A 26,560-nucleotide genomic window follows, 5' to 3' on the forward strand; every position below is an offset into this window, starting at 1 on the left:
CCAACCCTTTCTGTCTGGGCTATCCAAAATATCTTGATAATTCGCCATACGTTGGCTATATACTAGCAAGATTAAATCCTTTTTTTTCTCCCTGCCTCTGCTAATAAAGATATCAGTGGCATTGGTCTTATATTCATTCATCCCCCATCCTTTAAACTGGGAATAGACTGCATGTCGTAGTTGTAGATATTTATAAAGTTATTATGCAGCAATTTATATAATTCCTGTAGCTCCAGAAAAGACCGTATAGCGCTTTGAGCATAAAGCTGAGGAATATATTGTATTCTTTAGAACACCAATATTCAAACCCCTCTAGTTTACAGAGTTCTCCAAAGTACCTATTCCCCCATATTGGAGAGAATTCTGACACCCCTTCATATTTCATTGTACGCCTCATTTCCTGACATACTTTATTCATTAGCACCAATGTTGGGCTAGAGTGAGTGCAGGCAAATGATCCTGATTCTAGTTGGGCCACAAGATTAACGCTCAAACATTGACTTAATAGCATGGCCTGTATTGGATCTCTCCAATCTAGTGTCTCCCACCCTGCAAAATGCTGCAATTAGGAAGCTATAAAATACACTCTTGGCTGTGGCACTGCTAGACCCCCCCCCCCCCTTCTTTAGTTCTCTGAAGGGTAGACAGTCTAATCCTAGAGCTCTTACCTTTCTATAATAGCTTACGAAACAGAAAATCAATTTTTTGAACCATTTTAACCAAATTCATATAGGTGAATGATGTAAAACATATGATAATTGGGGGGCCCACGACTGATAAGGGTAATTTGGACCATGCTATACACTTTTGTTTAAATTTTCTCCAGGATGGGAGTTAAATTATACTGCAAATAATCTTTCAACCTTGAGTATATCCATATATCTAGATATTTAAAAGAGTTCACAACCTTAATTTGTTGGGCCTCCTTCGGTATATTAAAGCTGAATTCATCAAGTGGGAATAGGACCGGTTTGTCCCAATTAATAGTAAAGCCTGAGAATGAGCCAATTTTTATATAAGGGTCATTAAGGATATCAAGGAATTGTCTGCATCACCAAGGAACAACAGTGAGTCATCCGCATATAATGATATCTTTTCGTTCCTTGCCCATATAATAAACCCACAGATATCCTCCGATTGTCGAACCGCTTCTGCTAGCGTCTCCACAGCCAATGCAAATAATAATAGGGACAATGTCTGGTGCTTCTTGATAATGAAAAGAACTCTGTCACTACCCCATTAATTTGCATACAAGCCCTTGGGTCAGAGTATAGTAGCTTGTATAAAGTTATGTCCCAGGCCAAACCTATCTAGTACCTCCCAAATGTATGTTCACTCGACGATGTTGAACGCTTTCGCAGTGTCAAGTGACAGTATAGCCCTCCTCTCCAGGTTGTCTACTGGTAACTGCATATTTAAAAAAAAGTCTCCTCAAATTGATCGCTGTAGACCTAGTATGTATGAAATCAGATTTATCTGGATGGATCAATTCCTGCATGACTCTACCCAATCTAGCTGCCAGGATCCTGGCCAGAATCTTAGCGTCCGAGTTTAAGAATAGAATCCAGAAGTTTAAAGGTTTCCAAAGCATGGTTAAATACCTTCAAATACCTTCAGTAGTTCCGGTAGCAAAATATCCCCATAGTATTTGTACACTTCTGATGGTAACCTGTCTAAACCTGGGGCTTTGTTTGGGGCTTCTAACACTACCCATCTTAACTCCTCCAGAGTCAGAGGGGCATTTAGTTCATTTAGTTTCTCTCTAGCCACACTAGACAGAGAAGGCAATTTTAAAGGGTCCAAAATATCTCTAAGAATTGCCATAGAATATTCAATCTTGCTCTGATACAAATCACTATAGAAAGAGAAAAAAGTCTTTAATTTAATTTTGATCGTTTGTTATCCTTATCCAGTACTAGACATGTGCAAAAGGAAAAAATTTGTTTAGTTTCGTTTCGTTTTAATTCGTTAATTCATTAATTTCGTTTAGTTATATTCGTTAACTTCCTTAAATTCGTTTTCGGATTTCATTTAGTTTTCTACCGAATTCGAAAAATCGGCCACATTCGAAAATATTTCAACGAAATTCGAAAATAATTCTACCAGATTCGAAATGATTTCAACATGATTCGACATTATTTCAACCACATTCGAAAATATTTTGTGAATATTTTGTAACTCCAAATTTGGATATGTTGTAGTGCTAGTACTATTGTGTTTGCATACCAAATTTGGGGTTTCTAGCTGTAAGTGACCCCGAGATATGTGGCCCCAAAATCGGGTCGCAAAATGTTATTAGTTAATAGAGCAGAGAATTACATTTTGCGACCCGATTTTGGGGCCACATATCTCGGGGTCACTTATAGCTAGAAACCCCAAATTTGGTATGCAAACACAATAATACAAGCAATACAACATATTCAAATTTGAAGTGTCTAGCACCAAGTGACCCCGAGATACATGGCCCTAAATTCGGGTCACAAAATATTTTCGAATGCGGTTGAAATAATGTCGAATCATGTTGAAATCATTTCGAATGCAGTTGAAATAATGTCGAATCATGTTGAAATCATTTCGAATGTGGTTGAAATAATTTCGAATCATGTTGAATTCATTCTAATTCATTCGTTATATTTCTTTCGTATTCGTTGTAATTTGTTATTTTTTTATTCGGACATTCGGATGAATCCGAATGTCCGAAAGATGCAAAATTCGTCCGAATTTCGATTCGTTACGAAACTAATTGCACAAGCCTATCCAGTACCAATCTTACATATAATTGTTGTGTATCCCTCCAGGCGCAGCGGTTGGGGGTGGTAGGGTCCTGTATATATTTAGCTTCCTTTTGCCAAACCTCTACTGCTAATAAAGATTCACTTTCTAAGTTCAATTTTTTTTGGACACGTTCCAGTTTAGCAGCCACTGCATCCATCCCATCCCCCCACATCTCTCTCCCCACATGTAGGTTTACACAGCAACTTACTTGGCAGGCATTCCTCACATCTGGCATATGAGCCCATGTCTGTCTTTTCTCTGGTCATTACGCTTCTCAAGTTTGCTACTCCAGTCTCTCCAGCCTCTCTCTCCGCTCCAGATCCCCCTGCCCCACTGGACCTTCCTGCTCCAGCTTCAGTAGCTTTAAGCTTCCTCCCCATCAATCTTGTCACTGCTCCTAGCTGAATTCTGACACTGCAGTCACTGCAGCCCAGTATCAAAGGTAGCACTGTAAAGCTGTAAGGCTAAGAGATGGTAAGCGATGAGCAGTGAGCAGGTGTTCCTTGGTGCTTGTTGCTGCTTAACCAACCAGCTATCCAGACAATAGTCCCGCCAGCTGACCTCCCTGCAAATCCGCCTGCAATTAGCAGGTAATTAGTACGGCACAAGTAGCTAGCAAGGATCAGGCAGGTATCTGGCAGCAGATTTGAGGGAATTAGCCACAGTACAAACCACAGGATAGCCCACAGGATAGTCGCGTTGTATCACAGGGCAGAAATCCATGAGTAAACTTCACATATCATATCCCTTGTTCCCAGCTGATCTCCAGTGGAGCGCCGGGAGACAGCACACAACTTCTCTCACATGCTAAGCCTAGCCCCTCCCCCTTGGATGTGCATGTTTACACAACTACTCTTCCCTTTGGAATCTACATGTAATTTATTTTGCAATTACCCCTACTAAAGCAGAACATGTGCCTCTTTAAAGCATATTTAAAGTCATTTGATTAAATTGTGGAAGGATTTTTTTTTGTATTCCAAATTTCAGAAAAAATCTGATCTAGGGGACCAAGGAGGCTATATAAACAAACTGACAGGAGCAGAGAGCATACTTCATTAGTGTGCTGCTGTTCCTTCTCTGTCCAGTCATAGGCTTGGGTGGATCTTTGGCCCAACTGTATTGTTTAGTCTTTAAAGTGACACAAAACAAGAAGAGCAAAGTGCGCAGACTAAAGGGCTGTACACACAGCCCGAATATTGGACAGTAGCAGCCAGTTCAGTAGAAACATTCGGCCCGTGTTTATGGCAGCCAGTCTGTCAGAAACCATCTGAATGGGCATGACCAAAAAAGGTATGCCAATTCACATCGGATCAGCGCTTTCAGCCAATGGCTGAGAGCATTGATCAGTGTGTTCTGGTTGGGGCCTTACCATGGCAGAACACAATAGCTCAGCAGGGGAGATCACTGTACTAACATTGAATTGTTTGTACAGCATCTCCTACTGAGCACTTCAGGTTTTTTTTGTCTGCTGAGTTGAACGGAAAAAAAAAACTACTACCAGGTATAAGTATAGTGGGTGTGTAAACATTTATTAAAGGGAGATAATTAGCAACGCACATAAAAAAAGATGAATTATGTTTATCATCAAAAGTATTCCCAGTTGGGAAGGACACTAAGGAAACTATCACAATGTATACACTCAATATGGTCTAGATGGCACCTGCAATAGAGTACGTGGATGATCTCATGCATTACAGATATTGGTGCATCCGCCACTGCAAGGAGTGGAGTGTGGTAGCTGGAATAAGTTTGGCTTTGTTAAGGCAGGCACCAGTGACACATTCCAAGGTACAACATTTCTTTTTAAAAACTGTAATAATGTTGATTCTATAACCTTTTCTTAGTCTATTTCAAACAGTTTTAGTGCTATAGTTCTCGGGAATTCGCTAGGGATGTAATACGTTTGTAAATTCATCTCCAACCCATATCATGTTGAGATCCTTTAATAAATGTTTCCACCCCCAGTAAACTTAGTCTGAGCACTTTGCTCTTGTCTGTTTCCGGTGTCCTATCATATACTGTCACCCATCGGATAGTGTCCACTGTGTTCTGCGCATGCGCAGTACACAGCACACACAGATTCTGAAAATACCCGAAGATGAAGGGCGCCTTCGCCGTGAGTCCAGGTTCTATCCCCACCATCCGAGTGGACATAGAGTTGGAATATAAAAGAGCCAAGCGCAGCGAGGCCGAGCCCGAAGTGTGGAGAGCGAAGCTTTTAGAGGGCCCCTCACGGGCTCGCTTTGCGTGCCCGAAGCGAGCCAGCGAGGGGCCCTCTAATTTTCCCAACCCTATGTCCGCTTGAATGGTGGGGCTACCACCTCCACTCACGGCGCAGGCGCCGTTCATCTTCAGAGATTTTCCAAAGCTTCTTCTGCTCCATACTGCGCATGCGCAGTATGGGGCGGACACTATATGATGGCAGGACACTATTTGCCAGAACACCGGCTTAAACATCTCTTCAGTCTCTCAGAAGTGCTGCATTAAGTGTGCTGGATTGAATTATGCAGCGGTTCCTAAAACTTTGGGATTTATCCAGAGGTTTTGGAGCACACTGCACTCAATGTCGTTTGTCTCAGCCCAGGCTGCCTCCATCGTGCCATATTGTCAGTTTTTATCCTTTAAACTGGGTTCACACCTATGAGAATTGGATGCAGATTTCTCCCCATCCAATCGCATGACAGGAGATTTTGACCGGCTCACTATGGAGCCGGTTCACATATCTCCGTTGCGGCCTGCACAGGAACACTGCATCTTTAGCTCAATTTCAGTGACGAATTTAGGCAGAAATTTGGCAACGATTCGTCCCTGAAATGGAGAACAGGGATGCATTGGACCCCTGCTGCGAGTCGCATCCGGTGGGAACCCACCCTAAAAGTGGCACAAGTCTACTAGGTCCAGACATGCTGTCTCAGATATGTGTTTGATCAGAAGACTGGTTAAATTGGATTAAAAATCATTAGGCCATTGTGTATTAGAATGTCTGCCTTTAACCTTAAATTTAGACGAAAGCCTATTTCTGTATGTGTTCCTGTATGGAATCAGCCACAACTGAAAGCTGATCTCCAGGTTTGATTGTAAAGTCTTGTTTTAATTTTTTTTTTAAATAACAAACATGTTATACTTACCTGTTCTGTTGCAGTGGATTTGCACAGAGCAGCCTGGAATCCTCCTCTTCTTGGGCCCCTCTTCTGTGATCCTGGCCCCTCCCTCCATTCAGACACGGAGACCCAGTTTGGTCTCCCTCTCCTTATTGGCTAACTGACTTTGATTGACAGCAGCAGCAGCCAATGGCACTGCTGCTGTGTCTTAGCCAATCAAGAGTCCTGGATGGTTGAGAAACGTGTAAACATTGCTGAACAGAGAGGGGGCTCAGGTAAGTATTAGGGGGCTTGGGTGGCTGCTACACACAGATGTTTTTTTTTTATCTTAATGCATAGAATACATTAAGATGAAAGACTTTCTGACTTTGCAACAACTTTAACTTTAAATAGTTAATTTGGATCAAGCTGGCCCAAATTTATTAAGCACTTCACCTACAGTTGCAGCAGCTGGAAGCTCTGCATAAACAATATTTTCTATAGCCTCAGCTACATATGGTATATAGCACTGTGTTCTGGCAGTGGGACACAAACTTCCCATCCCACTCCTGGAACAAAATAAATCCTGAGCACTGCTTGACCATTTAGGGCAAGCTTTTTAATTATATAAAAAGCAGAGAGAGGAGCAGATGATGTCACTAACTACACCAATCAGAGGAAACTTTGTATCCATTCATAGAATACAAAGCTTCCTCTGAATGGCTGGGCAGTGCTTAGCCTGACTTTATTTTGTTCAGGAAGTTCACATTTTGTTGCTGAAACACAGCACTGTATACCATGAGCAGGTCCAGGGGAGGAGGCAACGGGGCAATCACCCCCCCAAAAAAAAAATTGTGATGGGCCAGTGGGTGAGCGGGCAGGCCAGTCAGTGGGTGAGTGAGTGGGCAGGCAGGCCAGTCAGTGGATAAATGAGTGGGTGGGTCAGCGGGTGAGTGAGCGGGTGGGCCAGTAGACATCATCTCTCACCACCCGCCTTACATTACTGCAGTTCCGCCCTCACTGTGCAGCCACGGGCAGCAGAGAGATGACACCATATCAACCATGATACCGTGACGCTGGAAGCGCTAACATCAGCCATTGCCCCGATAAATTGCCCACAAAAAAAACATATTTTCTGGCAGTGCCCCTCCCGAGACTAGACTCTGGATCCACCCCTGCTGTATACTGGATACAGGGAAGGCTATGTACAGATTATACAGCACTCCCAGCCACTGCAACTATTGAAGTAAATTCATTTTTTAAAGATAAAAGGAACACAGAGATCAGCCTCAAGGAAAGAAATGCTTGCAGCAGCTAACTAGATATGTAATGTTTGCAAATACTATTGTACATCAAATGATAAAACGTTTTCATTCTTGGTTTTTCAATGATTTATCATAGATGACTTTGTGGCAAAATGAGATTACACTAGGTGTGGTAAATGCATATTTTTCTCTGAACCCACCTCTGAGAGCACCAAACAGTACATATACACCACAATAAAATACTTACTGTCCTCTGGAGGTATGAACTAGCAGAGTGATTAGTGTAGAAGTGGCGGGGCATATGCAATTCAATGCAAGCATTGCATATTTAAATTCTTCTTCACATACAACATGATCTGAAAAATAAAATATACATTCACGTATTAAAGGAAGATTTAATTGAAGCTCCAACAAAAGTAATGTCTTTTCACTTTTTTGGAGAGTGGAAGGGTTTGAATTCCACCATCTATGTTTTAAATGTTTTCTCTGCTGGGGACCGTTGGGGCATGGTAGAATGTCTCCAGGGCAGAGACAGAAAAGAAACCACTCCTATAGAAACATAAATAGTTATACAAGTCTACCCAAAATTAAAAAAATAACATTTTTGGTATGAGTTGAGCTTAAAATTCAGTGCAATAGATTTAGTTGCATAGCACATTTAATTAAACTGGAAACCTAATAAATGGGCAGGTAGTGATATATGCAAATTTGTGTTGAGTTTAAATAATAAGATTCATTTATAAAAGAGGTTAAAAAAAAAAGAGCTTTAGTCTATTGAAAGCCCTACTTTTATACCAGTTCCTCCTAAGCTGGCTACACATGTGGCTGTAGATATATATGCACTACTCTTGTAATATTTTGTCTGCAGTGAACTGTTTTTACTTTTGTATGTCGCAGTGGTCTCCAAACTGTGACCTTAGGGCCAGATGTGACCCTTTGCTTGCCTTTGTACAGCCCTTAAGACCATTGTTGGGGCTATTGGAGCTACAGCTTCAGGTTGCGCATGGAAAGAATTAGGGAGAGGTCTCCTCTGACCCAGGGGCCTCCAACAAGGGGGTACCACCTGCCACCCTGTATAGGGGCCTGGGCACATGGGGGGCCCAGGCAACAGGGGGGACTGGATTTTGTCAGGACAGGGAAGATGATCGGTACTACTGAAATCACAGGGGCTATGCCCTTTGAGGGTCTGTGCAGCAGTTGAAAGCCATATTCTCCCCCTCTCCCTCCTCTCGGTTTTTGACTGCTGGAAGGGAGAGACACACAGGGAATTGTTCCCGTAGTTTCCCCCTGTAGTACCTATTCCCATCCCTGTCCTGCCCATGTCTGATTCCCATACAGGCTGCTGCTTTCCTCTCATGCTGGCTGCTGCGCGCATACAGGGGAATGTTCAGGATGGAGAGGGGGAAGGGGCTGATAAATGTGTAATTTACAGGCCCCTTCCTTTAGTGAATGAACTAAAGAATAGTAAACTTGTTTTTTATAATGCTTCCATGTATGAATATACAGGACCCTCTGTGTCCTGATCATTCATCTGCATGTAGCTGAGGCTGCAGAGCATTTGAAAAATCTGTTTCCTCAATTTCTCTATCCTAAAGGTCAGATGTCAGGGGTCTGTTTAGACCCCTGATATTTTACCGAAGCCCCACCCAAAAGTGCTGTAAAAAATCTTAAAAAAATATTTTAATAGATTAGGGCTAGATAAATTATGCTTGAAATGTAATGTAGAATAGATTTTGACTAAACTTCCACTTTAAAATAAGAATTGTAAAAAAAATGAATGTTTCACGGGTCCTCTGGCTCATACAGTGTGAACGAGCAGTTTGTGTGGCTGGAGCCATCTGTGACTCTATGAGGATGCAGCCGCTGTATGGTCACAGCTGCAGGTCCTAATTTGACAGGTGTGCAAGTGTGGGTAAGTGGCCTCATATACACTCTGCCAGTGTTTGAAGGCCATACACCTACACCAACATGCCTGTCAAATGAGGACTTACGACTGTGTTTGTACAGCTGCTGCATCACATAGCGCAACATCAGTTGCATGCAGGCAGCAAAAGCCACATAAATGGTATGGTATGGTATGTTTGTATCCACTAATAATGACTTTAGTTTATTTTAACAGAAAATATTGTTTTGATATTTTTAGGGGGAGGTGCCTTTCGGGTAGGCTGTATGGGGCCCCTTAAATTCTAACAGAAGCCCTGCCCTGACTGGCCCTGCATTCCACACTCACCACCTGGGCTGAGTGGCAGGATTAATAACAGGCACCGGGCAGGCATTCCTAATGAGAGCCTGGTATTCGGCGTCTGTAGTGTTGGGTTAGGCCAGCACAGCTGCACCTTTCCATCTCACCTCAGCAAGCACCGCTCACACCAATGCAGGGCTTTTACAGAGGCTCGTAGCGTTGGGCCTACATGACTGTGCCCATTCATCTCAGGCTGCAAATCAACACGCGCCCTTTACGGAAGCCTGGTAAATTGGCAAATCAAATGCCAGGCTTCCATAGTGTCATGCCTGCATGGCTGTGCCCTTTCATCCCAGGGCGCACGCTGACGCATGGCCCTTAAGGCCCACCAAAATCCTCAACACCAGGCTATGATGCTTTTAATTTAATTTGGTCCTGCATCACACCCCTGCCTTCAAAAATGTATGCATGTTCTTGAAAAACATGCAGATCTTTACATTCTTCTTCAAGCAAAGCAGGAAAAAATAACATAACAAAGGATCTGCTAGCCATTTTCTATTTGTATATCAGGGGGTATAAGTATCCATCACGAGAATAGTAATCCTAGTGATATATATATATATATATATATATATATATATATATATTACACACAGTATATGTGTAACCCAAAATACACCACTATAAAAAATATCATGACGAACATAAAATAGTACCAATATCCAATTTCCAGAAAGCAAGAGAAAGTGCCCATCAAAAGTAACTATCAAAGTCTACAGGTGGTGAGGCAACCCACAGAGATACATGTAAACTTGCAACAGATATAGGACAAATGCAGAACAATTATTTATAGCCCTGGTCAGAGGAAATAGCATATATTCACCATCCTGGAATGGATGAGTCTCTCACTCTGTGCACAGATTGCTCCATGCCTGTCTGCTTCCACAGTAGACCAGAACCGACAAAATAAAGCAGTGCCGTGCCACAAAAAGATCAGGAAAACAAGTGCTTATAGTTTCATAGTTGCTAAGGTTGAATAAAGACACCAGTCCATCCAGAGTGAGTGTCTTCAATTGTCCCTATCCCTGTACATTGCACACTCACATCAGTCCCTACCCTCAAGGAGCCCACAATCCAAGGTCCCCATCTATATACTAGGGCCAATTTTGGGCAGAAGCCAATTAACCTACCTGCATGTCTTTGGATTGTGGAAGGAAACCGGAGTACCCAGGGGAAACCCACGCAGGCACAGGGAGAACATGCAAACTCCAGGCAGGTAGTGTCGTGGTTGGGATTCAAACCAGCAACCCTTCTTACTGATAGGTGAGAGTGTGCGGAAATGGCTTTGTTTCAGTCTCCTGATTGTCGTCACAACATCACTTCCTGTTTACTCAGCTGCAAATGCCGCCGGTTTAAAAAAAATATACAGTATTCAGAATCGCCGAAAATGACGATCTGAATATTTTCTTTCTTTTAGACCCCCGATCCCTCCATAAAGGGTACCTGTCACCACCTATAACTGTCACAATGGATTCTGACATTCCTTGTGAGAGCAATAAAAGTGATCAATTTTTTTTAAAAACACAATTTAATTAAATAAAAATAAATAAGAAAATATATTTTTTAAGCGCCCCCATCCCTGCAAGCCCACGCAGCAAAGAAAATACATACGGAAGTTGCACCCGCATATGTGAACGGTGTTCAAATCACACATGTGAGGTATCGCCGCGATTGTCAGAGTAAGAGCAATATTTCTAGCACTATACCTTCTCTGTAACTCTAACCTGGTAACCGTAAACATTTTTTAAAGCATTGCCTATGGAGATTTCTAGGTACCGTATTATCAGATTTTAACTTGTGAAAACAAACTGTCAGAAATAGGCACAGTCATGAAAGAGTTAAAGGAGGGAGGATTGTATTTGGAGCACTGAAGTGTCAGGTGTGACTGTGGCAATGGCAAATGGTTTATATAGCTCATGGCATCACGGGTCAGGTAGAGGGCCCCTTAGCAGAATTTTGCTTAGAGCCCCAGGGAGATCAGGATCGGCACTGGCCTCAAGCCTCTACTATAACTGATACTTTGCCTGGACAGCTTGGTCTGTTAAAGTAAGTTGAAAAGTAACAAACTTACTGGCTGAATCACCAAGTGAAAATTTAGAGAAAAAAAGAAAAAAGGTGTAGAAAAGGAAACTAATACAGCCACTACAGCTAAAAATTGATAAGTTGTAATTTAATAAATTGTTGCTTTGGGGTTTAATACTGCTTTAGGCTTGAGACGATTTCATGCTTAATCATAAAGTTATTTTAAAACACCCTAGAATGAGTTTACATTTATACTCCACACAAACAGTTAAATATACACATGAAATACTTATATATACTTATATACTATGTGTGCTTTTTGCTGTGTATTTTTATATCCATCTACTTCTAAGATTTAACCACTTTCAGACCGGACCATTTTGCTGGTAAATGACCAGAGGTCTTTTTACACTTTGGCACTGCGCTGCTTTAACTGGTAATTGCGCGGTCATGCAATGTTGTACCCAAACAAAATTTGCGTCCTTTTCTTCCCACAAATAGAGCTTTCTTTTGATGGTATTTGATTGCCTCTGCGATTTTTATTTTTTGCGATATAAACGTAAAAAGACCGCAAATTTTGAAAAAAAATGATATTTTCTACTTTTTGTTATTAGAAAAATCCAATAAACTCAATTTTAGTCATACATTTAGGACAAAATGTATTCAGCCACATGTCTTTGGTAAAAAAAAAGTCAATAATTGTATATTTATTGGTTTGCGCAAAAGTTGTCACATCTACAAACTAAGGTACGTTTTCTGGAATTTACGCAGCTTTTAGTTTACGACTGCCTATCTCATTTCTTGAGGTGCTAAAATGACAGGGCAGTACAAAACCCCCCCAAATGACCCCATTTTGGAAAGTAGACCCCCTAAGGAAATTGATAAGAGGCATGTTGAGCCCATTGAATATTTTATTTTTTTGCCTCAAGCGATTGAATAATGACAAAAAAAAAAATTTTTTTTTTTTTTTTACACAAAGTTGTCACTAAATGATATATTGCTCACACATGCTATGGGCGTATGTGAAATGACACCCCAAAATAAATTCTGCTGCTTCTCCTGAGTACGGGGATACCACATATGTGGGACTTTTTGGGAGCCTAGCCGCGTACAGGGCCCCGAAAACCAAGCACCGCCTTCAGGCTTTCTAAGGGCGTCAATTTTTGATTTCACGCCTCACTACCTATTACAGTTTTGAAGGCCATAAAATGCCAAGATGGCACAAAACCCCCACAAATGACCCCATTTTAGAAAGTAGACACCCCAAGCTATTTGCTGAGAGGCATGTTGAGTCCATGGAATATTTTATATTTTGCCACAAGTTGCGGGAAAATTACAAACTTTTTTTTTTTTTTTTTTTTTTTCACAAAGTTGTCACTAAATGATATATTGCTCATGCATGCCATGGGCATATGTGAAATGACACCCCAAAATAAATTCTGCTGCTTCTCCTGAGTACGGGGATACCACATATGTGGGACTTTTTGGGAGCCTAGCCGCGTACGGGGCCCCGAAAACCAAGCACCGCCTTCAGGCTTTCTAAGGGCGTAATTTTTTGAGTTCACTTCTCACTACCTATTACAGTTTTGAAGGCCATAAAATGCCAAGATGGCACAAAACCCCCACAAATGACCCCATTTTAGAAAGTAGACACCCCAAGCTATTTGCTGAGAGGCATGTTGAGTCCATGGAATATTTTATATTTTGCCACAAGTTGCGGGAAAATTACAAACTTTTTTTTTTTTTCACAAAGTTGTCACTAAATGATATATTGCTCACGCATGCCATGGGCATATGTGAAATGACACCCCAAAATAAATTCTGCTGCTTCTCCTGAGTACGGGGATACCACATATGTGGGACTTTTTGGGAGCCTAGCCGCGTACGGGGCCCCAAAAACCAAGCACCGCCTTCAGGCTTTCTAAGGGCGTTACAGTTTTGAAGGCCATAAAATGCCAAGATGGCACAAACCCCCCCCCCCCCAAATGACCCCATTTTAGAAAGTAGACACCCCTAAATTTAGGGGTACACTAGTGAGACTAGGTAATAAATGGCGGGTGCCCTGAAACTATAAAAAAATAACTAACCAACCAGCGTCACCTGTAACAGTTATATGGTGATCACTGGTGAAAGGGTTAACTAGGGGGCAATCAGGGGGCTTTATGCGGTAGTATATGGGGGTCCCTGGCGCTATAAAAAGCTGCGGCGAACCTAAATACCTACCTGCCTAACTAGCGTCACCTGTGACACTAATACAGCGATCAGAAAAACGATCGCTTATTAGGCTGGGTTCACACTGGAGCGATGCGGGAACGCCACGAATGCGCGGCGGGTTCCCGCATCGCATGCCTCCCGGCGGCAGTTCACACTGCCCTATGCGAACTGCTGGGAGTGTCAGTGAAATGTTAATGACACCCCCAGATCAGTTCGCATATCGCAGTGCGATCTGCAAACTTGGATCGCATGGTGTGAACACCCATGCGATCCGATTCTGCTGCGGACCAAAAAAAGGGTCCCGTGCGAGTTTGCGGCGGGTGCGACACGAATTCAGCCATACTATCTGTATAGCTGAACTCGAATCGCACAGAGATCGGATGTGATTTGCACTGCAGTGCGGTGCGAATCACATCCGTTCTCATAAACCGCTGCAATGTGAACCCAGCCTTAGTGACACTGGCGACGGGGGGTGATCACGGGGTTAAACCTTTATTGGGGGGGTTAGGGGGGTACCTTAGAACTAAAGGGGGCTAACCCTAACTGCCCTAACAGTTATTAGTCACAAATGACACCTGCCGGGTGATCAGGGGGTTAAACCTTTATTAGGTAATAAATGGCGGGTGCCCTGAAACTATAAAAAAATAACTAACCAACCAGCGTCACCTGTAACAGTTATATGGTGATCACTGGTGAAAGGGTTAACTAGGGGGCAATCAGGGGGCTTTATGCGGTAGTATATGGGGGTCCCTAGCGCTATAAAAAGCTGCGGCGAACCTAAATACCTACCTGCCTAACTAGCGTCACCTGTGACACTAATACGGCGATCAGAAAAATGATCGCTTATTAGGCTGGGTTCACACTGGAGCGATGCGGAAACGCCGCGAATCCGCGGCGGGTTCCCGCATCGCATGCCTCCCGGCGGCAGTTCACACTGCCCTATGCGAACTGCTGGGAGTGTCAGTGAAATGTTACTGACACCCCCAGATCAGTTCGCATATCGCAGTGCGATCTGCAAACTCGGATCGCATGGTGTGAACACCCATGCGATCCGATTCTGCTGCGGGCCAAAAAAGGGTCCCGTGCGAATTTGCGGCGGGTGCGGCGGGTGTGGCGGGTGCGGCGGGTGCGGCGAATGGCTGAACTCGAATCGCACAGAGATCGGATGTGATTTGCACTGCAGTGCGGTGCGAATCACATTCGTTCTCATAAACCGCTGCAATGTGAACCCAGCCTTAGTGACACTGGCGACGGGGGGTGATCACGGGGTTAAACCTTTATTGGGGGGGTTAGGGGGGTACATTAGAACTAAAGGGGGCTAACCCTAACTGCCCTAACAGTTATTACAGTCACAAATGACACCAATGCAAAAAAAAAAAAAAAAAAAAAAAAAAATTACATTGGTGTCACTGTGACTGGGGGGCAGGGGTAATTGGGGGGGTGATCGGGGGGTAAAGGGGGGGTGTGAGTGTGCCTGGCATGTTCTACTGTGTGTGGGATGTGTTGGTGCAACTCACTGATCCGCTCTCCTCCGTGTCGGAACGAAAAATACCGACACGGAGGAGAGAATACATCACTTCCTCTCCTGTGTTTACATTACAGGAGAGGAAGTGATGTCACCGGGGATTTCCATTCGTCGGGAGCGATCGCGAGGGGGTGGCCATGAATGAATGGCCGTCCCCTCGTCCGGGATCGCTCCCGAACGAAAACCGACCGCCGCAGGCACCGGGCGGGGGCCCGATCGGGCCCCCGACCCGCGGGAGGCAAAGGACGTACATATATGTGCTTATGCCTGCCCGTGCCATTCTGATGACGTACATCGGCGTGAGGCGGTCGGCAAGTGGTTAAAGTGATATTAAAGTCTTTTTTTGTTTAAAAATAACAAACATCTTATACTTACCTGCTCTGTGCAGTGATTTTGCACAGAGCAGCTCCGATCCTCCTCTTCTCAGGTCCCTTGCAGATGCACCTGGTCCCTTCCTCCTGCCCAGTGCCCCCACAGTAAGCAGCTTGCTATGGGGGAACCCTAGCCAAGCCACTGCTCTGTGTGTCCATTCAGACATGGAGCTGTGGCTCTGTCCTGCCCCCTCTCTCTCTTCTCATTGGCTCACTGACTTTGATTGACATCAGCGGGAGCCAATAGCACCTGCTGCTGTGTCTCAGCCAATGAGGTGGGAGAGGCTCGGACAGCCTCTAGATTGAGATGAGGCTCAGGCAAATATTTGGGGGCAGAAGGGGGGGGGGGGGTGCACACATAGAATGCATTAAGATATAAACCTTCTGCCTTTAGAACCACTTTAAACATATTTCCCTCTGAGTACAGTCCTGTCTAGCAAAGCAGAAAGGCTAGTTTTTCTCTTCCACGGTTCAGTAACTCTTACAGGCTTACCCCCCATCCTGCTCGGTGGCTGGACAGTAAAATGGAATGCAGCAGATTGGTGAGCTCATCTCTCTGTTACTCTGCTCTCACCTCTACAGCATGCACTTTGTGCTGCGGCACAACTGATGGGCCCCTTGTGCTGCTTTTCCCATCTCCAGACTGAGCTTGCTGTCCAGGGACAGCAAGAGGCTGAAACCAAGTCAAATTCAAATACTTACACTGTTTGCATTATAAATAAATATGATTAGGGATATATTCATGAATACAAAGCTGCATTCATTTGTGTTTTTTTTTTTTTTTAGCTTTAACTTTTGATTTGAAGATAGTAAAATGAAAAAAAAAAAGCAAAGCAACATTTTAACCGAATGATAAGGAACATAAACTGTTTTATGTGATCTTTATATTCATTAGAGTAGTCTGGTGCATCTCACTACTGGAATAAAAGCTTTTACTTTATGCAAATGTTCTCTCTGAGAGGGTAATCAGAAACGATAATTCTGCCATCTTCTAACATAAACTCCATCTAGGCACAGCATTACACTGAATTATTATACACAATTGGAACATTCAGAAAACATTTTTTCCTTTAATAACTTCAGAAATCAATCTAAACAAGTTGTGTTATATATTAACTTCTTCACTAAAGGTAAACCTAAAGATGAACCTAATAGATTTGTATGCTTTAATATATCATACTGCAGTGAACAAGTAGTGCATAACTGGCCACCACTTGTGCTGCATCAAAATAAGGTAAAAACAATAATTAGATGATTAATTATATTCATAAGAAAACAGTCCAGCTAATGATTATTTTATCTAATACACATACAGTATATGATTTCAGGTGAAGGATCACTTTTTTTAGGCCAGGATCACAGAACAGCACACTGGCAAACATACCCATGTATAGTTACTAAAAAAGTTCAACTTGTTTGTCTGTCCGCCACCAAACATTGTTCCAGAAACTATTTTTAGTGTCTCTTTGGTCTTTAGCACATAAGAAACAAACTTTTGTTCAATATTTTTCTTATGATAGATTCGTAAATACATCTGTTATTTAGCGCAAGAGAGGTCTACAGATTCCTATATGTAACTCTAGGGCTCTTTATCGCCTGATTTTTTTGTATAAGCTTGCTATTAGACATGGGCTGAACAACCTCCGGTTCGGTTCACGGCAGAACTTTCAAACATTGCAAAAGTTCAGAACCGAATAACGAACCCCATTGAAGTCTATGGGACCGAAATGGAAAAATAAAAAGTGCCCATTTTGAAAGCTTATATGCAAACAATTGGGCATACAATGAGTATGGGGGTCTGAGTAATGCCTTTGGGGACATGTATCAATGAAAAAACAGTTTGTAAAAACATAATTTTTAATGAACAGTGATTTACTGATGCTTAAAATGAAACCATAAAAATTAGAAATACCAATAAAAATGAAAAAATCCATTAAATATATTGCCTGGGAGGCTCTTAGTCTGCCTGTAAAGTGGCACATCTCTTCAGTGTATAGAACCTGCTGCAGCAATAATGACATTTATAAAGCCCAAAAAATGACATTTTCCCTCCAAGTTTTGTTTATTTTGTAAACAGCTTGGGGAGCCAGTCTGAATGATGAGACCACAATTCAGTGCACTCGGAAGAAGATTTGAGATTTTGGGATAAATTCTGGTGTCCATTTTGCAGATATTGCATAGAAGTGAAAAGTACAGAAACAATAGGCTTTGGGTGTTGGCGGTGTCTGCACACTGTAACCCTATAGAGGTACTCTTGATAAAAGCAAGAATAGGCCTTGCTGACAAAAATTGAAATGATATGCACCTGTCAAACAGGTGTGGAAAAATTGGTCTTTGGGTGTCGCTGGTGTCTTCATACTATAACCCTAAAGGGGTACTCTTGATGAAAGTAAGAATTGGCCTTGCTGTCAAAAAGTTAAATGACCGCCTTAACCTCAGCATCTTCAGAATTCGACCCTTCCTGACTACTGACACCACAAAGCAACTTATTCACGCCTTGATTATTTCCCACCTTGACTACTGCAACTCTCTCCTTAATGGACTACCCTTAAGCAGACTATACCCCCTTCAGTCTATTATGAATTCTGCTGCTAGACTAATACACCTCACTAACTGATCCATGACTGCTGCTCCTCTCTGCCAATCCCTTCGCTGGCTCCCCCTACCCCATGTGTAAAATTCAAAATGCTAACCATAATATACAAGGCCATTTACAACATCGCCCCCATCTACATCACCAACCTCAACTGCAGATATCGCCAAATCGCCCCCTCCGCTCCTCCCAGGACCTCCTGCTTTCTAGCTCCCTTGTTACCTCCTCCTATATTCGCCTTCAAGACTTCTCCAGAGCCTCTCCCATCCTCTGGAACTCCCTGCCCCAGTATATCTGAACATCCCCTACCCTGTCCACCTTTAAGAGATCCCTGAAAACTAATTTATTCAGGAAAACCTATATCACACCCACATAACTGTCCCCGAGCCACCACCATCAAATCATTCTCTGCATTACCTTTTGTACCACCCCCTCCCTTTAGAATGTAAGCTCTATGAGCAGGGCCCTCCTGTACCTTTTGTATTGAACTGTACTGTAATTGCGTTGTCCCCCCCTATACATTGTAAAGTGCTACGTAAACTCTTGGCGCTATATAAATTGTGTATAATAATGATAATAATAATATGTACCTGTCAAACAGGTGTGGAAAACTTGGTCCTTGGGTGTTAATTGTGCCCATGAAACTGACACCAAAACATATCTTCCAGATGGAATCAACACCCACAAAGCTAGGCAGCCTAGACAGTGTTTCAGAGATTCCAGATCCAGAAAGCACTTAATCAGCAACATCGGCATCAGGAGCTTGATAGTTGCTGCTCATCCAGGACTGATTCATTTTGATAAATGTCACCTGGTCCTGTGGGACAGACATGAGTCTGTGGACAGACATTATTTCTTATCTGTCACAAAACCTGCAGCAGCACTGAATGACTGTTCAGAAGGCACGCTGGATTCAGGGCAGCACTTAGGCAGCCCCCTTCTCCCCCCCGCTCCCCTCTTGACCAACAGAAGCCTCAAAACTATAATTTCCACGAGACTGTAACCTACCAGAGTCTGAAAGGGCGTTACATAAACTCCTCTTTAAGCACTTCAGCCCCAGAAGGTTTTACACACTTCCTAACCAGGCCATTTTTGTGATACAGCACTTTGTTGCTTTAACTGATAATTTCAGCGCTGTACCCAAATAAAATTGATGTACTTTTTCCCCACAAATAGAGCTTTCTTTTGATGGTATTTTATCACCTCTGTGTGTTTTTTTTGCACTATAAACAAAAAAGGCCGCCAATTTTGAAAAAAATAAAACAATACTTTTTTTTTCTGCTATAATACATATCCAAAAAAAAGTAAAAAATCTAATTTCTTCATCAATTTAGGCCAATATGTATTCTGCTCAATATTTTTGGTAAAAAAATCCCAATATATTGATTGGTTTGCACAAAAGTTATAGCGTCTACAAACTACGGGATAGATTTCAGGACTTTCATTTATTTTCTTATTTTTTACTAGTAATGGCGGGGTCTAATCTGTGATTTTTAGTGGGATTGCGACAATGCAGTGGACAAATCTGACCCTTAGGCTCGGTACACACAGGAGCGACTTGTCCAGACGACTTAGCCGCCTGACAAGTCGTGCTCCGTTCTGTACTATGGAACCGTTCTAATAGGAGCGACTCAAGTCGCTCCGACTTAGAAAAAAGGTTCCTGTACTATTTTTGGGGTGACTTCAGGCAACTTGCATTGACTTCTATACAGAAGTCGTTTTGCAAGTCGCCGCTGAAGTCATGTGCAGGTCGCGTCTGTGAGTCGCGCTGCAAGTCGTGCCGCCCCTGTGTGAACCGAGCCTAAGTGACACTTTTTTGGTGACCAGTGACACCAATACAGTGATCAGTGCTAGAAAATTTAATTGACCATTGTATAAATGGCAATGGCAGGGAAGAGGTTAACACTAAGGGTAGAACAAGGGGTTAAATGTGTTTCCTGGGAGGTGTTTCCAACTGTAGGGGGAAGTGTAAAACTGGAGGAAACGGAAGATCATGATTCAGCTTAGCTGAAACACGATCTCTCACTTTTCTTCCCTGACAGATCAGTGGTGTGCTTTTTTTACATCGGCACACCGCTGATCTGTCTTTACTGTGAATGATCGTGGGTCATGGTGGCCGCCAGACCTGCTGATTGGCTCCCACTAAGTCCTTTCACAGTGGGAGTGGTGCACTAGCTGCACGCGCCCCTTAAACCGGCTGCTCTGTCACAGTTAATGTATGTGGGGCCACCTGGAAGAGGTTAAAGTTTCCTCAAGAGATTTTGTCCGAGGCAGCCCTGCAAAGCGGGGACAGAATTGGGGACAGACTTGGTCCAAGGACAGTGTCCTCAGTCCGGGCACTGTCCCTAGAAACCAAGATGTCTGGTTACCATAGGCTAGTGGCCATCAGGCCCCACAAGCCATGGCCAGCTCCCAGCAGGACCCACAGTTCAGTGGCAAGCAGGACCTGCTGGTTAGTGGCCAGCTCTCAGCAGGACCCACATGCTGTGGGTTCAGCTGGGAGCTGCCCACGGTCCTGTGGGTCCTGCTGGCCACTGGCCTGTAGGTTCTGCTGGCTGCTGGCCGCTGGCTGCTGGCCTGGGGGTCCAGCTGGCCATAGCCAGCTCCCAGCAGGACCTACAGTGTTGAGGGCTAATTTGAGGTTACTGGGTGGGCATGTGGGGGATGTGGGGCTCAGCTGTGGATCAGATTTCCTTGCACTGCCTCCTCTGGTTTTGGGGGTGTGATGCTCCTGTCCTGGGGTCAAGTAAACTTACGGCCTGAGCCAGTCAAGTCAGTCCCGACTCCCTGGCGTGCCCTGCTGCCTTTGCCTGCCTTCAAGATCTGTAAGTTGTAGTTTTGTGGTTGCGTTGCACTGCTTTCAGCTCTCCACCCACCGGGAGCTTGAGCACACGTGGACTACAACTCCCAGAATTCCACAGCATGCGGCCAGCAGGCATGGCTGTGCCCCTGGCCCGACTTCCTCAAAACCTGCCTTGACAAAATAAAATGACACTACACTACTCTCACACTGTACTATCACTAGATTCACACTAATGTGACACACTAAGGCCGCGTACACACGGGCGGATTGTCTGCCCAACTAAGTTCGTCAGACAATCCGACAGACAGTCCGTTCAAACTTTTGAATGAACGGACTTGCCCACACACGGCACTTTTTGAGCGGACTAATACGGCGGACTAAGTCCGCCATACAATCCGCTCTACTTTTGAAATGAACGGACTCGCCCACACACGCGGAGGAAAGTCCGCTCATTTCGAGCGCGTCTCCAGGTAGGCGGGGCCCGCGAAGGAGACGTCGCGGGCCCCGCCACCTGGTATGGACTTAAAGGGGAACCCCAACGCCGAAAAAAATCGGCGTGGGGGTCCCCCCCAAGTCCACAAGACCCTTGTCCGAGCACGCTACCCGGCCGGCCAGGAAAGGGGGGCGAGCGAGCGCCCCCCCCTCCTGAGCCGTACCAGGCCGCGTGCCCTCAACATGGGGGGTGCCTTGGGGAAGGGGGGGCCACGTGGCCCCCCCACCCCAAAGCACCTTGTACCCATGTTGATGAGGACAAGGGCCTCTTCCCGACAACCCTGGCCGTTGGTTGTCGGGGTCTGCGGGCGGGGGGCTTATCGGAATCCGGGAGCCCCCTTTAATAAGGGGGCCCCCGGATACCGGCCCCCCACCCTATGTGAATGAGTATGGGGTACAATATACCCCTACCCATTCACCTGTGGAAAAAAGTACAAAAAAAAACACAACACATGGTTAAAATATTTTATTGCACAGCTCCGGGGGTCTTCCATCTTCGGGGGTCTTCTCGCCGGACTCCTCCGCTATCTTCTTGTAGCTCTTTTGCTAGCGGAGGAGTCCGGCTTTCTTCCTCCCCGCCGCCAGCCTCTTCTCCCGACTTCGGGGGTCTTGTCCCCCTCTTCGGTTCTTCTGCCGGGCCACCGCGCCTTCTTATAGCTCTTTTACAGGCGGTGGCCCGGTCTTCTGTCGCCGCTGTCGCCGCCGCCTTCCGTTCTTCTTCTTCTTCTTCTTCTTCTTCTTCTTCTTCTTCTTCTCCAGGAGATGTTGCCTCGACGATCTCTCCGGCCGGAATGCCAGAGCCGCGCTGCGCGGCCACTTATATAGTGACAATGGGGCGGTGTCACATGGTATATGTCACATGGGTTGGTGTCACATGGTGACCCCGCCCCCTTACGATGTCATAGTCCCCATGTGACATCAACCCATGTGACCAACCCATGTGACATATACCATGTGACACCGCCCCATTGTCACTATATAAGTGGCCGCGCAGCGCGGCTCTGGCATTCCGGCCGGAGAGATCGTCGAGGCAACATCTCCTGGAGAAGAAGAAGAAGAACGGAAGGCGGCGGCGACAGCGGCGACAGAAGACCGGGCCACCGCCTGTAAAAGAGCTATAAGAAGGCGCGGTGGCCCGGCAGAAGAACCGAAGAGGGAGACAAGACCCCCGAAGTCGGGAGAAGAGGCCGGCGGCGGGGAGGAAGAAAGCCGGACTCCTCCGCTAGCAAAAGAGCTACAAGAAGATAGCGGAGGAGTCCGGTGAGAAGACACCCGAAGACGGAAGACCCCCGGAGCTGTGCAATAAAATATTTTAACCATGTGTTGTGTTTTTTTTTTGTACTTTTTTTCACAGGTGAATGGGTAGGGGTACATTGTACCCCATACTCATTCACATAGGGTGGGGGGCCGGTATCCGGGGGCCCCCTTATTAAAGGGGGCTCCCGGATTCCGATAAGCCCCCCGCCCGCAGACCCCGACAACCAACGGCCAGGGTTGTCGGGAAGAGGCCCTTGTCCTCATCAACATGGGGACAAGGTGCTTTGGGGTGGGGGGGGCCGCGCGGCCCCCCCTTCCCCAAGGCACCCCCCATGTTGAGGGCACGCGGCCTGGTACGGCTCAGGAGGGGGGGGCGCTCGCTTGCCCCCCTTTCCTGGCCGGCCGGGTAGCGTGCTCGGACAAGGGTCTTGTGGACTTGGGGGGCACCCCCACGCCGATTTTTTTCGGCGTTGGGGTTCCCCTTTAAGTCCATACCAGGCGGCGGGGCATACACACGAGCGGATTTCTCGGTAGGAACTGGGTCCGGCGGAGTTCCGGCGGAAAATTTGAAACATGTTCCATTTCTAAAGTCTGTCAGACTTTTGCAAATCAAAAGTCTGCTGCAGCCCACACACGATCAAATGGTCTGCCGGAATCGTTCCGTCTGACCTTTCATGTTGAAAAGTCCGGTCGTGTGTACGTGGCATAAGAAACACTGGAGTTTGGTAAGTAATGGATACAACTCTACTGGAAACCAGTAGGATACCTAAAGGTTATAGCAAAACTCAAATCAGAATGAGTGCCATTCCTACTTTATAAATGTAGTTGTTATTCTGCTCCTGTTTAAGCTCCCAGTCAACCAAGATTAGTTGACAAAGTAATCCCTGGGTGTTTAGTGTGGTTCCTTGGGTCATTTAGCTTCTTTTCTGCTAATTCAGACAACTCTTACCCAGATGGCATTTTTCTCTACAGGATACAGTATAGATAATTTTTATTTTTACCCTGCCGCTCAACTTTTGATAATTTGTTATTAGATCATTTACGTTGATTTTACCCATATGGAAGAAGAAGAATGATTTCCCCCAGAAGGAAATGTTTTTCAGGCAGAAGTCTGACTAGACAATGAAGAACTCAATAATTTACTGAGACGTCTTGGGGAATGAGCTACTGAAAGTAAAAGCAAAATTGGGTGACCAGGTCTTGGACATGTTAGATAGTTCTTACAGCTCATAGTACAACCACGAAGAAAGAGAATTGGGGCTACTACTCAAACTAAATAAAAAAAATGCAAAAAAATCTATTGCAAAAAAATAAAAAAATAACAAGTTTATTAGATTATCCCCTAAAATCACCCCCCAAAACAAAACCATTTTCTTTAAAAGAAACACCATTAACCTCTGAATAATACATTGTTGGTATCATACATAAATATCAAGGTAATCAGAATGTTATTTAAAAAGTGACACTGCCCACCATAATAAATGGTTAACATACTTAAAATATTCCTTTTAACAAATACAGTAAAACAAAAATTGACAATGCAATGGAGTTAGTTAGTAGGGATGAGCTTCGTGTTCGAGTCAAACATACGTTCGACTCGAACATCGACTGTTCGCCCGTTCGGCGAATACCGAACGGTATGGACCATTCGCGCCAAATTCGTGTGGTGCTCACGGCCCACAATGCACTGTGCCATCGCAGTGCATTGCTGGCTCATGGTTGGCCAAGCATGCACTGTGACCCCGCATGCTTGGCCAATCACAGCGCCATCAGCGAGGAGAGCCATGATTGGCCACAGGCAGGATGCCTGTGGCCAATCATAGCTCAGGCTGTGTAGTACACGCCCCACACTATATAAGGCTGCCAGCGCGGCGGCCTTGTGAAGTGTGTTGGCGTCTTTAGGAGTTAGTGGGTATTCTGTGTACCTTCAACACTTGTGCGTGCTGTCTGCGTGCCCTGACCGCAGTATACACCGTTATATCCACCTACATAGCTAGCTATATTGCTCTTTTTTAATAGAGCTTGCAGTCAGTTGTAGGTGATTGTGTGTGCTGTCTGCGTGCCCTGACCGCAGTATACACCATTATATCCATCTATATAGCTAGCTATATTGCTCTTTTTTAATAGAGCTTGCAGTCAGTTGTAGGAGATTGTGCATGCTGTCTGCGGGCCCTGACCGCAGTATACACTGTTCTATCCACCTATATAGCTAGCTATCTTGCTCTTTTTTAATAGAGCTTGCAGTCAGTTGTAGGAGATTGTGCGTGCTGTCTGCGTGCCCTGACCGCAGTATACACCGTTATATCAACCTATATAGCTAGCTATCTTGGTCTTTTTTAATAGCGCTTGCAGTCAGTTGTAGGAGATTGTGCGTGCTGTCTGCGTGCCCTGACCGCAGTATACACAGTTATATCCATCTATATAGCTAGCTATCTTGCTCTTTTTTAATAGAGCTTGCAGTCAGTTGTAGGAGATTGTGCGTGCTGTCTGCGTGCCCTGACCGCAGTATACACTGTTATATCCACCTATATAGCTAACTATATTTCTCTTTTTTAATAGAGCTTGCAGTCAGTTGTAGGAAATTGTGCGTGTTGTCTGCGTGCCCTGACCGCAGTATACACCGTTATATCCACCTATATAGCTCTTCTCTAATTGAGCCATCTGCCATCTGCAGGAGTTAGTTTGTGTTGTGTGCCTCCAGCACAATATACACTACCCAATTGCTGGTTTTCCCATCTCCCTTCAGGCCATTACCATGTCTGGAAGGCCAACAAGGAGAGGCAGACAGGCGCGAGCCGATAAAAGAGACAACAGTGCTGGTCGTGGAGGCGATGCATCGTCATCCTCAGCACGTGGCCATGGGACACGCTTGTCCTTCTTTTCTGCAGCTGGACATGTTGAGCCGCAACATGCCGAAGACTTGGTAGAGTGGATGACCAAGCCCTCTTCATCCTCCTCATCCTCTCTCACCCATGCTCAGGGTACTAGCAAAGCAGCTGCCAACGCATCGTCTTCCCTCCTCTCAATGTCATCATCAGTGACTCCTTTCCTAGACCCACCACGTCCTCCTGAGGAGTCTCCTGAACTCTTTGAGCACAGTGTTGAGTACATGCTCCAGGAGGATGCCCAGTGTTTTGTAGGCTCCGATGATGATACTCAGCTAGAGGAAGGCAGTAGCGTGAGCACAGAGAGAGGGGATGTTCAAGAAGGACAGCAATCTGGCAGTCATGTTACACAAGCTGCAGCATACTGCCAGGTTTGCTCCAGCAATGAAGAGGGAGGGGATGATGAGGGCACTGACTCCACGTGGGTGCCTGGTAGGAGAGAGGAGGAGGAGGAGGAGGCACATGTCCAACGAGGCAGGATGCTCTCCGGTGGCCAGCTTAGGGTCAGCACACCGATTGAATCACACCGCAGAGCTCCACCTGTGCAGGGCGCTGCCTCTGCGCGTTATTCTAAAAGTTCTTTGGTGTGGGCCTTTTTTGAGACGAGTGCATCAGAACATATGTCTCAAGCGTATCTCGCGTGGCCAAAACATCAGCTGCTTGGGCACCACATGCTTGACCAGACATATGTTGACCTGCCATGCAGCTCGTTGGCAAGCGTACCTCAAAGACCCACACCAAAGAACAAAGTGGACCTCTCCTTGCTCCTCATCAGCTGGGATCTCCAACCCCACTAGACCATCAGTCCTCTCTGAAACCTGCTCTGAGAGAAATGAAGGTGTAGAATTAGGTGTGTCACAGCCAAGTGCTTCCCGGGCACTCTGCTAGCAGTACACCCACGTCCGATTATAGCAGGCAAATGTCGCTGCCCCAGCTGCTGGACCGTCAAAAGAATTTCACTCCCAGCCATCTATATGCCCAGTGGTTAAATGATAGCTTGGCTAAATTGCTAGCACTTCAACTGCTGCCTTTTCGG

General features: G+C 45.0%; 1 protein-coding gene across 2 annotated transcripts in view; it reads right to left on the reverse strand.

Annotated features, from left to right (window-relative positions):
* The window catches only part of KCNT2 (potassium sodium-activated channel subfamily T member 2), a 1,477,061-nt gene that overhangs the window by 816,941 nt on the left and 633,560 nt on the right, over window positions 1-26,560 (reverse strand). For both annotated transcript variants that reach the window (XM_077452683.1, XM_077452682.1), the window contains exon 14: window positions 7,368-7,476. In XM_077452683.1, coding sequence (XP_077308809.1) covers window positions 7,368-7,476 — 109 coding nt within the window. The remainder of the gene's footprint in view (window positions 1-7,367; window positions 7,477-26,560) is intronic.

This window comes from Lithobates pipiens, unplaced genomic scaffold (assembly GCF_037356315.1).
Source record: "Lithobates pipiens isolate NorthernLeopardFrog02 unplaced genomic scaffold, aLitPip1_a1.2 Scaffold_23, whole genome shotgun sequence".
Lineage (NCBI taxonomy): Eukaryota > Metazoa > Chordata > Amphibia > Anura > Ranidae > Lithobates > Lithobates pipiens.